Raw genomic sequence first — 15046 nt, forward strand, 5'->3', positions numbered from 1 at the left:
TCCTCGCTCAAGTATGGAGCTCCCTGGGGGACTTTGCACCGGCTGTGATTTCTCAGCCCAGGCTACCTCGCAGATTTAGGATGAAACGAAATTGCCTCGCAGAATTAGGATTAAACGAAAGGAAATGCTGCGGTGTGCTGGGTAATAGGGTAATAATAAGGATATCCAATCCCCCTTCTACCAGCTTCTAGCCAAAGCTCTCAAAATGTCCTTGAGAACTGCCAAGGAGGCTTTCAGAAGAGACAGTCAGTTGGCTTCCTATCTACTAGCAGCTAATGTTGCCCTGACATTGATAATTTTAATGTCATGATGCATGTAATAAAAGGGAGAGGGCTTCGATCGCATGACTGTGGCCATCTTGACTTTTTGACCCCCATCCCTGCCAATGTCTCTGACGGCAGTGATGGAGAGTCACACGTTTTGCCCAAAGCTCTTTGCCAAAGGTTGAATTTCATGCCCGTTGCTTCGTTTTCAGCAAGGTTTCCACCATTGCTCTGTTTTCAAGAAGGTTTCCAAAAAATGGAGAGCCCCACTTGAGAGGGAGCTGAGCTGGGGGTCTTGCTCCGTTTGCTTCCCCTGTGAGCCAACCTGATTTATCCCGAGTCGTTCCCTTTCCCCCACCCCAAATCTGCCCCCTTTGTCTGGCAGAATCGGAGGCCAGGCCATAGAGGGAGTGGGACAGAGACAGGAGCAGGTAGAAACTTTAATGAGGGTGGAAATGCTTTCGGTTCCATTGACCTGTTAGCCATTCAGGCAGCAGATGCCAAGCTGAATCACCCCTGATCTGGGGCTTCTTCGCACCCTCTAATCCAGTGTTTCTCAACCTTAGCAACTTTAAGATGTCTGGACTTCAACTCCCAGAATTCCCCAGCCAGCCATGTTGGTTGGGGAATTCTGGGAGTTGAAGTCCAGACATCTTAAAGTTGCTAAGGTTGAGAAACACTGCTCTAATCTCTAAAGGAGGTGGGATCTGTCTACTTAGCACAAAGCAAGGGAATAAGCTAAGGAGGCTGCATCCAGCTAGGCAGAAAGCAACTGAGCCACAAGCTTGCAACAAGGACCCAGGGTTTTTCTGCAACACGGCATCTGCCCCAGACCAGCCATCAACTATTTCAGGCGTCGGAAACGGAGACCTGTGTCTTCACCTGGACATACAAAATTCAAACCTTGCAATTTGGGAATAGGTCAGATCCTCTTGGCCCCAAAACAGAACTGTTGATATTGATTTTGCCTCGTCTAATCTGCATTTCAGGCTGTTCTATGACTTAAGGGTTAGTTGTTAGGACTGGCCGCATTTTCAGTATCGTTCATTTGTTACGGGTTTGAGTTTCTGGTTGTTTCTGTTCTTGATGTTGTTGGCTGGCGTGAGGGTGTTTGGAATGGAGCAGGGGGCGGTTGTTAAGAATTAAATTGCATGTATATTGTGTGTGTGTATACTTCTCTCTTGCACTTCCTAAAATGTTCCAGGTAGCTAGACACAATGCCAAAATGAATGCAAAAAAGGCAGTCGAGCAAGTCAAAAGGGTGTCCGGGCAGTTTCAAGTTAGTGAAATGCCAGTCTTGCAAATCTCACTGGGCCATTAAACAGAAATAAAGGAAACTTCCGTGCATCTGGGCCTGTGACAGCAGAACACAGGTATCTGTATCTAGCGACTATCTATCTTCCATTACCAAACGCCTGGAGAAAAACAATATTATGTCAAAACCCAAGTGCTGGGTGGCTTTCTGCAAAACATTCTTTTCCTTCCAGTGCTGAGCCAGCCATTGATCTGGGGTTCGCTTAGGTCCATAAATAAGCAGGGAACAGACCAAAACAAAGCCTGCTGTTAGCACTTTGTCTTTACAGTACAGGTAGTCCTTGCTTGACGACACTAATTGGGACCGGAAACTCCATCGTTAAGTGATGCGGTCCTAAGTTGAAAAACCATGTGACCACACCGCTTAGTGACGACAGTTCTGGTAATCCTGGTTGCCATTGTTAAGTGAGGACCTCACATGTCTGTGACTTGCAACATCCTGCTGGCTTCCCCACTGACTTTGTGGGAAGCCGGCAGGGAAGTTCGCAAATGGCAGTCACGTGGCCGTGGGGACACTGCAACGGCTACAACTTTGAGGACCAGTCATAACTACCACTTGTTCAGCGCTGTCGTAACTTCGAATGGTCACTGAATGAGTGGTCATTCAAGGAGGACCACCTGTAATCTACTTTCAGGAAAGAAGCTTGAATTCCACCAGGAAGCTGTGTAGGAACCCAACCAAGTCATAATAAGGTGGGATGTATCCGTATTCAGAACCAAGCTAGCTTTCCAGTTTGGCTGGGGGCATCTTCCCTATTTCTCATCTTGTTACGAATGGGGAGGAAATGGAAACTAAATTCATATCTCTCAAACAGGCTGATTGTTGTCACATTCAGGGTAAACAAATGCTGCTTGAGTGCTTAACCATCTTACGAAAATCAGTTTGTCAGGTGGACAAGCGCTAACGTAAGTGTCTTTTTTTTTCTGTCAATAAAAGGGTGAGATAAAGAAATACGGGGTAGAGATCTGCCAATGGCCTTGCGCGAAGAGCAATGGAATTTCTCTCTTCTTCAGAAATAGTCTTTGTAACGCCTGCTTGCTTCTCTGGTCCCCACCTTATTTGAGCCCTTCCACTAGCTATGCACACTACTTACTTTGCACAGGAAAAGAATGACATGAATTTGCACAAAAAGGGACATCTTCCAATTGATGGAGTCAGATGCAAATTTAAAAAGAATTATTGTAATGTAAGCAGAAGTGTGATACATCTCACCCTGGGGAAGATTTTCAAGAGTCCTGCCCTCCATTCTAATGATTTGGGATCTCAAAGGGATGATTGAAGCAGAGCTGTTGAAAGAAAGAGGCGCTCTCTGGATAAAGAGAGGCAGTTTTTGTGCAAGGACACCTAGAAAAAGGATTTATGGGCTACCGCAAAGAGGCAATAAATGCTAAGAATAGGGCTGGGCTGCAGGAACATCCACAAGGTGTCAAAATGGTCAGGATGGTAACCAAGGCTGTACAAAGTCCCACGTCTTTTTTATGGGTGTCACAGACAAATTCCCTGTAGTCATGTAACCCCCTTACCTTGGGCTCACTCAACCATGGTTGGCTGAACATCTATCGTGAGTTCATGTACCATAGTAAGCCAGCTTGTTGAACAATGGTTGGATAGGCAACCATGGTCATTTGCACAAAGCACTAAGAACCATGAGCCATGGTTGGCAAACCATAAAGACCAGTCTGTGAATCGTGCTAAACCAGTATCAAAGAAATGGCATGATATTTTAGCGTGTTGTGTGAACCAGGCATAATCTGACTGGGAATAAAGCAGTTTTTGTTTTGATTTCTAAATTTAGGTAGAATAAACCTTGCTTTTCATAGGAATTCCTGCAAAACTATGCCCAGCTCTAGTTTCATACTTTCCCTAGACTGCTAATGTGGATTAGGAATGTCTTAACTGATAGATGTGCAGTGAAAACGTGGAAAAGCTCCTTGTGGCTTTGACAATGTTGGAGAAAGGATCTGGTGAAGGTTACCAAGTAAGTCCTGACAGATTAGAGCTCTGCTTAGCAGAGGGAAAAACCATTCATTCTTCATTTAAAAAGTTAATAAAACAGTCCACTGCTAAGCATGAGATCTCAATTCTGACAATTCTGCTAAGCATGAGAGTCTCAAACCAGACATTCTGATTTATAAAACAAGATTATAGCTCAGTATGAGTCCTGAAGCAGGATGCTCATCCAATCATAGTTAAAACAAACCTATAGCTTGATGCAAATGCAACCCCAGCGGGGTGCATGCAGAAGCTGGAAATAAACCAATTTTTTAAAGGTTTCCTTTGTTGTTGCTCAGCAACTCAGCAGAAGCTTCTGAGGTTACAGTATTGGAAAAGTTGCCTGGATTCCACGGGCCGCAGCTCTTAACGGTGCTCTTTGCAAAACCAAGCGAATGTGGCAAAATATGATGCTGGCTTGCTTCTCTTCATTTAGATCCCACAACCTCCCTGAGGGCAAGAGCTGGGGGAGGGAGATGGGCTCCCGAAAACGCTTGGCTCCAGCTTCACTGCAAAGGCTCCAGGATGCAGGACAACCGGCCTTTGTCGCAGTGCTGACCGAGCTCTAGGCTCAGCTATGCAGCTCCCGTGTCATTTGGGACAGAGGCCCGTGGTCAGCATTGACCCTGAGGGGTGCTCTTCCTCAACGAGAAGTTCATTCCTGCTCAACAAGATGGCCCCGGAAGGCCCGTGCCTCCCAGCTTCCTGAACTCTGCTTTGGGTGGGACAGCTCAGTCATCTTCCTTGAGCTGTCCCTGAGCTAAACCCAGCACCAACGAAGCCACCACGGGGAGCTGTGGAAGATTTCTGCCTGGAAAATGAGTGGGATGGCTTGGCTTGGCAGAGGACACTGCTGCAGGCTGCATTGGTACCCAAAGTGGGTGGAAGCGGTGAGGTTTCCCTCCTGCCCCCTGGCAGCCTCCAGATGTGGCCCTGAAGTGCAAAGACTCGGTCCCCTCAGCCAACACTGGGAAGCGTCTACAAGCGGCTGGGAAAGCTCCAGAAGCATTTGGAAAAGCGGCTTGGGTGAGGTCTATTTCGGGCAAGAATGCAGAAAGTGTGCTAAAAATAGAGGACCTTTCCCCCCAGCGTTACTGTAGTTCTCACACTGGAAACTCTAGTCCGGACAGGAAAGCATGGCAGAGTGTCGGAGGACAGGCTGAGCTGGGACAGTCCCCTGGCCTAGCTTCCTATGGGCAAAAGCCCCTGAACCGTGCAGAGGAACGAGCCCGAGGCCACTGGGTTCCTGCCCCAGCTGTCTGCCCCCCACCCAGCGGTTTTTCCCTAAAGAGACTAGAGAGAGCGCAAAGAAAGGTGGCGCTGGCCCGCTGAGGCGATCCAGAGCTGCTGGGCCGTTGGCGCTAGGCTCTTGTTCAGCCCTTCAGAAAGGTTCCAGGGAGCTGGTGAAATATCCACCACCCCGCTAGGATGTCTAAAGTGATGTGAGAATTCAGGGTAATGAGCAAACGCAGCTGGACTCGATGGTCGGGCCCCTCTGGGCTCCACATCCCTGGAGTGAAGCGACACCGTTGGGTTCCGTCCGTGGCCCCACCCCAATCTGCTCTAGCTCCGCCCTCAGACTCAACTTGCTCTGCTCCCTGCGCGGCCAAGGGGCCAGACTGTTTTATTACCCAGAGGAGATTCATTTTCATACCCCAGATACGGAACCATCCACAGTGCAGGAAGCTGGACACCCTGACCAAGCTGTTTTTCCACCACACCCTCCAGCTGGTGACTGAATTTCTTTCTGGGCTTGTACAAAACCTTGAACCATAATCCAGCCTAACAGGCCTATTTTGCACAGCATATAAACCACACACTCACACACACACACCCAAGATTAGACAAGGTTAACACCAACCAAGCTTTGCAAATGGCAAATGGAGCCATAGTTGACCCAATGAAGTGTGTGGTGGACATTTCACCTGATCTTTCTGGTCCCCTATTGTTGTTCTAAGGCTGGGGTTCAACTCGCTTTGCTACATCACCCTATTCACTGAACGGCCTTCACCGTCCAGCTCCCCGAAGGTTGCACCCAGGTACCGTCGTCTGCTTCCCTCTTCATACAGACATTTAAAACCACTCCAAATCTTTATATTATATTTAAAACATTTGAGAGGTGGGAGGAGCGGAGAATGATAGGGAGAGAATGTAGGCACAGAAACACTCATTGCACACAGAAAATGTAACCAAACGGGTCAAATCTCTCCATAAGAAAAAAAAAAATCTGGAGTACAAAACTGGCTTATAAACCAGGTTTGTTGCAAAGTTAAACGTGGCCAGCAAACGAAACTCGAGCTCAGGGCGCCCCCTAGTGGGCAGAACCCTCCATGCTCAGTTATAGCCGTTCTCAACCCTGTTTTTTGGGGGACTGCCCATTGGTGAGCGATTTCTTCAAATTTGGCTAGAGCGGTGTTTCTCAACCTTGGCAATTTTAAGACGAATGGACTTCAACTCCCAGAACTCCCCAGCCAGCATGGCTGGCTGGGGAATTCTGGGAGTTGAAGTCCATTCGTCTTAAATTTGCTAAGGTTGAGAAACACTGAGAGTTCCCTCGCCATTCTCCTCTTGACCACTGCTAGGACGGACCCTCCACGTGGTGTGCTGCTGAAGGCTGGGTTTCCACAGGAGGGGACAAGTGACATCATGTGTGTCGTGACATCATGCCGAGGAAACTGCACGTTCATTGCATTTGCATAATGACATCACGATGCCCGCAACGTCACACTGGCTTACGTTGGATACTTACGGGCTGATAGCTTAGCCTCACTGGGGCTTCGGTGGGTTGGGCAATCACAACCCTTTGGGGTGTATTCTGGGGGAGGGAGGTTGAAGCGAACTTCGATTCAGTCTCTGAACCAGCCCATATTTTCTAGCTGTGCGAAGATGCAAACCCGCCCAGGACAATGATGGCCAGTTCATCTTCTGGGTCCCAAAAGTGATCCCAGGAACTAATCTTTCTCTTCTGGGGGAGGGCTGGAACAAGGCTGTCCCGTTTCAGCTTTGGTGGGACAGGATGGTCGCACCTGGCACACGCAGGACCCCCTGAGAGGAGAATGGGGGGACGGGCCCACTCCTCCCTAGCGGGTCCTTCACACGTGCAGTTGATCTGATTATGGAATTCATCCATTTTCTGGGTAGCGCAAAACGTGGAACCATGAACTAGCCAGACTGGGTTGGCCCAATAGACTAGGAAGCACACATACACAGAACCCAGCCAAGGCTAGTGTGCCAATGTAGGCTTGGTTAAGCGTGCTCCGTGAACGCAGCCTGGCTGTGGCTTTAAAGCAGGGTTGCGCCTTGGTCGAGACCAGCATTCAAGTCACGTTCCAGGGACTACCTTCCAAAATGTGTGCGGAGCCAAGACCAAAGGAACCGTTCGGCTTGCTTTTTCATTGACACAGATGTTTTCAATTAAATGGAAATACAGTTCAATACACTTAATACGCATCCCCCAGTTCACATCTTCTATCATTTTCCCCATGGTCACCTTTTGGAGGTCTGAGAGGGCCACACCCCAAGGCTTCTTCAGGGGGCCAACTGTACCCCTGGGGTTCAGATGGCACACCTCTGTTTTGCCACCGTTATTTCAATCACCATCGTGACGATTTCAGCTCCCGCTGCTCCTCCCCATAAGAACCTCTCAAATTAGGAAGGGGCCTGGCAAAAGAGGGATTTGAAGTCAAACCTCTTTCGCTTTCAACGGAGAGCCGAAGAATTGGCTAAAAGCGCCGCGTCCGCCCTTTGGAGGGCTTCGGAGGTCAGGGAAGAAAGAGGTGGGATGGGGCTCCCGTCGTTATTACGGCGAGGCTGGAGAAAGGTGGGGTCCTCGGCTTCTCTGCAGGGCCCCGGGCCACCAGGGGTTGACGGGGACCCCCTGATCCCCACGGGGTCATCTAAAGGAGCGTTGCACTCCTTGGGTTAGGAAGGAACGCGTGGCCACTGACGAAAGCCAGGGCCGCAGCATGGGGCTTCAGGACGCCGGCTTTTCCAGGCCCTCGCGGGGCTCCCTCTTAGGCAAAGACGGGAGAGTTTTGCCAGTAGGAGTAGACGAGGAACCCGGTGAAGGTGCTGTCCGTTTTCACACTGGAGTAGAAGCCGGTGTACTCGCCCACCGCCACCTGCACCCAGACCTCGTCCCCCGGCTCCAGCCGCACCAGGCTGCCCCCGGACAGGGACGTCGGCTTTGGCCAGTTGCCGTAAAACTGGAAGAAGGAGGCGACCGACTTGCCGTTCTTCATGATGTCGAACTGGAGGCTCATCCGGTAGACGGTGGCGTGGACGGCGAAATAGTACAGCCCCGGGACCTGGCAGAGGAACTTGCCCGTGTTGCCGTCGTAATGGCCTTGCTCGTTAATCAGGACGATGTCAAAGACGATGGGCTGCTCGGGCAGTGGTGGGCTGCGGGACTCAGAGCGCTTGGCGCTGAAGGCCGAGCGGGGGGCCACCGCACACTCCCCCTGGGGCCCCTTCTCCCCTGGGAGCCCGTTGATGCCAGGGCTGCCTTGCTCCCCTCGTGGGCCCGTCAGTCCTTCAGGGAGACAAAGCAAGAGCAGCTGAAGGTGAGGCTGAGAGTGGAGGACGGAGTGCGTCTCCATGGCCCTTGGGTTGGGGGATTAAACGTGGGAGACCCAACAGAGCAGAAGGAGAGGAGAGGAGAGGAGAGGAGAGGAGAGGAGAGGAGAGGAGAGGAGAGGAGAGGAGAGGAGAGGAGAGGAGAGGAGAGGAGAGGAGAGGAGAGGAGAGGAGAGGAAGGAAGGAAGGAAGGAAGGAAGGAAGGAAGGAAGGAAGGAAGGAAGGAAGGAAGGAAGGAAGGAAGGAAGGGACATACTATGAAAGTTGAATAACAATTCCAGCACCTATTTAACCTGCGTCTGTAACGCAAATCAGGTTCATCCGTGGGGCCAAAAAAGTCAAGATTGTGCTTGTGTTTGCATGTCTGAAGCCCCACCTCTTTATAAAAAGGAGTGGGGCTTCAACTTCAACACCATCCTGATGTTTTGATTTCCCCCTGCAGACACCTCTCCATTTAGTGGCCACGATTGATTTTTTGAATGATTTGCATTTGTTCTTTAATCTCTTCCCATGTTTGTTTTTCCTTCCTTTGCCTGGGAGGCACTTACATATTTTTTCTGGATCTATCAGTGTAGATTTGTGCCTGTCTCCGGTTCCCTTGAAATGTCTTTCATATATTGGAGACCTGCCACTGCATTTCTTTTTCAGTCCTTGGATGCAAAGGCATTCCCTCAGGACATGTGGGGCTTAGCAGTATAAGAATAACCTTTTCTCGCATCAGTTTCCCCCCTTAGCTTGTGGGTCCCAGCACTGGACCCTGCTGAAGTTCTTTCGGGGTGCCAACCAAGCTGGCACGCTGGCTCGGAAAAACAAAGCCAGGCCACCCAAGTGCCCCAGAAGCCTTAGGCGCCTGGGGGACCTTACCCCAGCAGAAGAGCAGGCTGATTTCACACCGATTTTCTCACCTGGGTGGCCCACTTCGCCCTTTTCTCCTTGCAGGCCTGCAGCTCCGTCGCGCCCGTCGCGCCCATCCCGGCCGGGCAAACCTTGGTTGCCGTGAGTTCCGGGGGTCCCGGGGAGGCCAGGCTGACCTGCGCACAGGCTGGGGATCTTGTTGTTCTCCAACTGAGCAGCCTCCTTGGCCAAGGCGAGGAAGAGAAGAAAGAGGAGGAGCGTCTGCTCCATTTTCTCACAGCCTGAAGAATGGGGGAATCACAAGGTTAGAGGCTTCCAAAGGTCATCTATATCCACCCCTGGGGGGTCCTCCCATCTCTTTTGCAACCCAGCACTTTTCGTACCGTTAGCCGTGGCTGCTGCTAGACCAGTTGGAGGAGGGGGAGAGAGGCGTTACCTGGGACCCAGGAGCCCCGGGGCGGGGTGAGGTTCCCCCATCAGTGGGAAAACAGCCATTCCCTTTCTGCAAAGCTGTAGCACGGCCCACGGAAGGAGCGCCCTTCCTGCCCGTCTAGAGGCGTTCATTTCTACTCAAAAAGTCAGCTGGCTCCCGGGCAGCGTTCGAGTGTTTTTGATTAATTCATCAGGAAAAGCAGGCTACCACTGGACGCGCGCAGAGTGCCTTTTCCTTAAGAAGGACGGAAGATCCTCCCCCCTCCTCCAGATTTGAGTTGAAAGGGTTTCCTGGCAGGCCAGATTTCAACCTCCTCACGCAGATGAACCCAAACACTCGAACTTTCCAAAAGGTTTGACAAAAGAAGCATCCGACGCGGGTTCCTTAGCACACAGCCCACCCCCCCGCCGCCCCGAATGCTTTCCAGGCATCGGGCCAGTCAGAGCCCGCTGGCACGTTCAATTCCTCCCCTCCACGTGATATCCTACTTGCAAGCTTTGGCATCGCCAAGGGCTTGGATGTCTTTGTGTTTCCTGTGCTGGGTTTGCTCCGTCAGGAACAAGGAGCAAAGAGCGGGCTGTTAAGAACCAGCTGGAGGCAGCAGGCCCCTTTTTCTTCTCCCTCCTGGTGGCATCTGAGGAAGGCATTCAACCCGTCTCCCAGGCGGTTAGTCTTCCAGGGCCACCGATGCTCCCAGAAAGCCAACTTTCAGACGGAGTCAGCCAAGAATGGGAGCCTTGGTCAGCTCCCTTCGGCCGTTCTGCTCCTGAGAACCTGCTTGCTTCATCCAGCCCCTTCTGCCTTCCTATCTTGCTACTATGGGTTGCAAGAACTGCGTTGAAGACCCAAGATCTAGCCAGTGTTTCTCAACCTTGGCCACTTTAAGATGAGTGGACTTCAACTCCCAGAATGCTGGCTGGGGAATTCTGGGAGTTGAAGTCCACTCATCTTAAAGCGGCCAAGGTTGAGCAACACTGACTCTAGACTCTGAGATTTCGCTCTAGCTAACGGATCAGGAATGCAGGGCGGTTGTCCAAAATCTTTGTGTTTTGGTCTCGTTGCCCGGGCTGGAGCTGGTGATGCAAGGAGCTGGCTGGCAGAGGCTTTTGGGGTGGGAGCGGGGAGTTGTGGGGGGGGGGATCTACAGTCCTTTGCTTCTGGGCTACTGGTCTTGGGGAAGAGGACAGGGCAAGATGATGAAGAAATGGAAAAGCAGGCTTTGTGCCTCAGCCAAGAACTTCCTGAACCTCCGAAATAAGGAATCCGATACGCTCTGAATTTCTTCTCAGCCCACATCTCCATGTCAGGTTTCAATATCCCCTTGAACCCAGGGATGCAAAGTGTACAGCCTGGACCCTACTTGTAGGGACAGAGCCCCCAGGCTGGGGGAGGCCACCTTTTCAGCTTTGGGGGGCAAAGTGTTGGAGGGTGAGGGCATAGGATTAAGGCCCCCCTTTCCCTCCACAGTACACCAATCCCCTTTTAAAGCATCGTCCTCGGCATGTTGCGTGCAGCCACACAACCCTCGCTCAACCCTTTCAGCTGAGGGCAGTGTGGGTCCTCTCAACGCTGCCTCTGCAGGGGCTGTGTTCCAGTCCCGCCTTGCTACCTGCTGTGCAGGTCTCGACTACATCCCACAGCTGCCTGACCCCTTCCTCAAATGAGGAATAAGTGGATGAACCTTCACGCTCTTCCCATGCGGCTGCCAGATGGCTTGACAGCTGCCTTCGGGCCTTGCCAACAGAAGTGGGCGGCCAGGGTCCAGGGCTGGGGTCTCCTTTTTATGGGAATACGAATAGCCTACCTCACAGGATTGTTGTGGGGAACCTCCTATAAAGCATTTTGCAAAGAAAGAGTCAGGGCCAGCAGGAGCATTCTGAAGAGCAGAATGAGTTTGGATATGAGCCGGATGAGAGAAAACCTGTCTTTGCCAGCAAATGTGTTATTGTAAAGGCAGTAGATTTGAGTGTCTGGGACTTGGAAATAATCTTACAGGCTTCCTTGCAAAGCTGTTGTGTAAATCAGTGTTTGTCAACCTTGGCAGCTTGAAGATGGGTGGACTTCAACTCCCAGAATTCCAGAATTCTGGGAGTTGAAGTCCACCCATCTTCAAGCTGCCAAGGTTGACAAACACTGGTATAGATGGCTGAAGGTGAGCAGAGAGCCAGAAAGTCCTGGGTTCAAATCTCACCTCAACCACCAACAGGGTGCCATAAATAAGCTGCGTTCACTTTTGGCCATGCACTTCTCCCCTTCCACTTTGATGTCTGTGGATGAGAAGGCTTCTTCCAAGGATCTGAAAGGCTGCTCATGAGAAAATTGGTTAAATCCGTGAAGGAATTTAGAGATGCCCTTAAGGAAGGTATGGAAGAACCATGGTGGAGGGCCTTGGAGGATCAATTATGCCAGTGTTTCTCAACCTGGGCAACTTTAAGGCGTCTGGACTTCAACATGCTGGCTGGGGAATTCTGGGAGTTGAAGTCCAGACGCCTTAAAGTTGCCCAGGTTGGGAATTACTAGATTATACATTCCGAAGACTGAAGCCAGAGTCAAAATAGTCCCGCCTTGATTTTGTGTTGTATGGAAGGGGAAACCTGGACAGGTTTGCAAGCTGCTGTTATGACACCCCGAAACAGTAAAGTAAACCCTTTACTGGAATCCTTGGGGCGTCTGTTTCGTGACCTGCCTCCCTTGAAGGGCCAACAAGGGCTCTGAATTTGGAGCGGGAAAGAGGGATCCAACGTCAGTTCTGACTGAGCCGCGATTTTCCTTGAGCCCTCCATAAGCAGTCTATCTGAGTCTCTCTCCCCGCAGGTCCTACCTCGCAGGGGTGTGAGGATGAGGATGTTAAGAAACTTGGGGGGAAACCAACCACGTGGCCTTGAGCACTGCCGATTAAGGAACCAATTAAAGAAATGCCAGAAATGGGTAAGATCTGAATCTCTTCTTTTTTTCTGGGGGGGTCTTGGGGGGGCTGCAACCCATTCATACTTGAGAGCAAAAGAAACATCAGCAGCCCCTTTGCTCAGACAAGCGTTTGCTTTCCCTGTCAGACTCCCCTCCTCGATGCATTTTGGCCAGACAGAGCTCCCAGTCCCGACCTGCGATGCTCAGTCAGCAAAGTTTCTCCTTCTTTGCGGGGGGGGGGACACAAGACTGTGTCCCCCACCCAGCCCGGCTAGAGAAGCCTCTTATCCCCAGAACAGCCTCCGCAGAATCCAGACCAATCCCTCCCCAGCTTTGTGCTGAGCTCGGCTCCCATCGTCCTGATCAGGCTGGCTGGGAATGATGGGATCTGCAGTCCACACATCCGGAAGGCCCCAAGCTGAGAAGGGCTGAACCCAGCACCCCAGGTGGCCGGATGGGGAGGAAAAGGGACCTCGGGCCCCCACACCGTTGGAGTCTTTGGACATGGGCAGCCTTTGGGGCAGATTCCCCCTTACCTCTGATTGCCTCTGGGGTTTCTCCCCTTGCTCCTCTCGGGACGACTGCGCGCTCTGACCCGCCAGCTGGCTCCTGCGAGGGCCTCTAGCGAGCTCTGCCGGCCGGCCTCCCCCCCCCGCCCCAGTTCCCTCCTCTCTCTGTCTCTCCTCCCCAGCTGGAAAGGAAATGGGAGATTCTTCAGGCTGTGCCAAGCCCTCCTTGCGAAGGGAAGGGATTGCCTGTGGCTGAGCAGCGCAGCCGGGAAGTGGGGCAGGGGGTGCATCCCGTCGGGGTGTCTCTGGGACGGGACCGAAGGAAAACAGAAAGGAGGAGGGAGGGCGAGAGCAAGAGCAAGAGCGAGGAGGGTGGATATGGAAAAGTCCCGGAGAGAGCCCCTTCACCAAGGGAACCCTCCAGTGAAAACAGAGGGGTGAGAAAGTCAGGGTAGGGGGTGCAAATGGGGTCCCTTAGAGGTCTTGTCCTTCCAGATCAGGTCCTCACAACTTCTGAGGCCAGCAAATGTGAGGCTGAAGCTCCTAAGTAAGGGGATAGCCCCTTTGTCCTCCTTGCGATGGGCCTTTACAACCCTGGAGGGATCCCACGAAGGGTTGGGATCACCTCACACTGTGGCCCTTGACCCTCGTTAAGAAAACACCATGGCTCTGTTTCCTATCACAAGCAATGCCCTCACCAGCCATCTTTGGGCTTCAAGGCACGCCCTGGTCACAGAACATGCTGCAATCTCAGCGCGGTTCCCACCACTCGCTCAGCCACAAACAGGGCCACGCGCACGTGCAGCTGACATGCGCCAGGGCTTACAAAGAACCGTGCCTGAGTTTCTGGGAGTCCGCTGTCAGGGCACCGCCACCGGGCATGGGAAGAGTGCCCTTTGCTTCCTGAGTGAACCGAAGTAGCTTTCCTACGTGCGTACAAATTCATGGGAAAGGACTCCTGGCTGTAAGTCCAAGGCAGGGTGGAGTCCCGGCGTAAACAGGCGGAGAGTCAGCAGGAGAGAACAGAACGACTTCCCGCTGAACGGAAGCGCAGAAATGAAGTCTTGGAAACTGCTGGGCCGAGGTTGTTGTCGAGAGGGACTGAGCACGTGTGTGCCTGTGTGCATATCTGCTTGAAAAGATGCTTCTGCAGCACAGCTGCCCTTATTTTCCCGTGCCCCTCTTGGGCTGCCAATAACCAATATCTGATGTTCAGCGTGGGAAGAGCTGCAATGGTGGAACTGGCACAAAAGGTTGCAGGGGGAAGGGGTCCGAGTCAGCCTCACCTGTTCCCGGGGGGTTTCGTTGCCCCCTCCCTCCAGGCAACTGGCAGTCCATAAACTCTGAACCTGCTCAGGCGTCACAGCTCGGTTAGCACATAATGCGCTGGTTGGATGCTGTTCGTATTGTCTCATGAAACACCTGGAGGTCGTTCATTTGACCTTGCCGTGAATGACGTCTGGACCTTTGGTTCCCCGTGAGCCAAGAAATAATATCTATGCGCCTTGCTGGCTGACTCATAGCGACATGCAGGGTCATGTGCGTGCAGCCATGCATCACACATAGGTGCCCTGATAGCAGCAGCCGGGACCAGTGGGTAGCATTTTTTATGGGCTGCATGCGGCAATCGGGACAAGTCCTGGGTGTTTTTTGGCTCTGCTAGCAGCAACTGGATGGGCGTTGCTCCCTAACCATTGCAGATGCTGTTCCTGCCAGCTGTCTCTCCATGAAACTCCTCCCTGCTGGGGGGGGTGTTTCCCAGATGGGCGCATTCTTCTGATGAGGTCAGAGAAGACACACCAGGATGGGGCAAGGCAGTTCAAGCAGGCACCCCTCCACCCACCCACCCACCACCATTGACCAGGAAGAAGACAAGGTGGCCCCCGGTGTTTCTGAGCCCTCCCTCGACACGACAAACAGAAAAAATATTGCCAAATGGAGCAAATTCTGCTCCTTTGGACTCGATCCTGCAGAGGGTGCATGGAGGAGGCCAGATTCGCCTTTCTTCGAAAGAAAACGTGGAAGCGCTTTTGTTTTAGATAAGCTCAGAGGAGAGACTATAATGCCATAAATAATAACGATAATGATAATGATAATAATTGCAGCCGGGGTTCCATAGTGCTGGGGTGGGGGGGGGGAATTCAAAGTCTACCAGCTACTTACATTTCCCGTTCTCCAGCCTTTCAGGCCAGGCCAA

The 15046-nt window shown here is 52.0% G+C and overlaps 1 protein-coding gene across 3 annotated transcripts; it reads right to left on the minus strand.

Annotated features, from left to right (window-relative positions):
* Nucleotides 1–6069: 6069 nt before the first annotated feature.
* On the minus strand, nt 6070–13025 carry C1QTNF5 (C1q and TNF related 5). 3 transcript variants are annotated; one of them, XM_025175013.2, is made up of 3 exons: nt 9922–10198; nt 9051–9281; nt 6070–8101 (listed from the first exon to the last, which is right to left on the minus strand). In XM_025175013.2, exons 1-3 carry the CDS (start codon nt 9935–9937, stop codon nt 7584–7586), a joined length of 765 nt encoding a protein of 254 aa, XP_025030781.1. In that variant the 5' UTR covers nt 9938–10198; the 3' UTR covers nt 6070–7583. The 3 variants fall into 3 exon arrangements, with proteins under 3 accessions (XP_025030781.1, XP_007441239.1, XP_087995102.1); XM_007441177.3 differs by lacking the exon at nt 9922–10198 and adding an exon at nt 9437–9757; XM_088138976.1 differs by lacking the exon at nt 9922–10198 and adding an exon at nt 12877–13025 and having other exon boundaries at nt 6071–8101.
* Nucleotides 13026–15046: the final 2021 nt, after the last annotated feature.

The sequence above is a fragment of the Python bivittatus genome, unplaced genomic scaffold, assembly GCF_059951505.1.
Source record: "Python bivittatus isolate LINGU-HERP-01145 unplaced genomic scaffold, Pbiv_v1 ctg000320_np1212, whole genome shotgun sequence".
In the NCBI taxonomy this organism is placed as follows: Eukaryota; Metazoa; Chordata; class Lepidosauria; order Squamata; family Pythonidae; genus Python; species Python bivittatus.

What these genes read in the sequence shown, in the direction of transcription:
- C1QTNF5 (XM_025175013.2), bottom strand. An exon ending in GGGCGAAGTGGGCCACCCAG is followed by an intron (nt 8,102 to 9,050) that starts GTGAGAAAATCG and finishes GTCTCCCTGAAG; the next exon opens with GACTGACGGGCCCACGAGGG.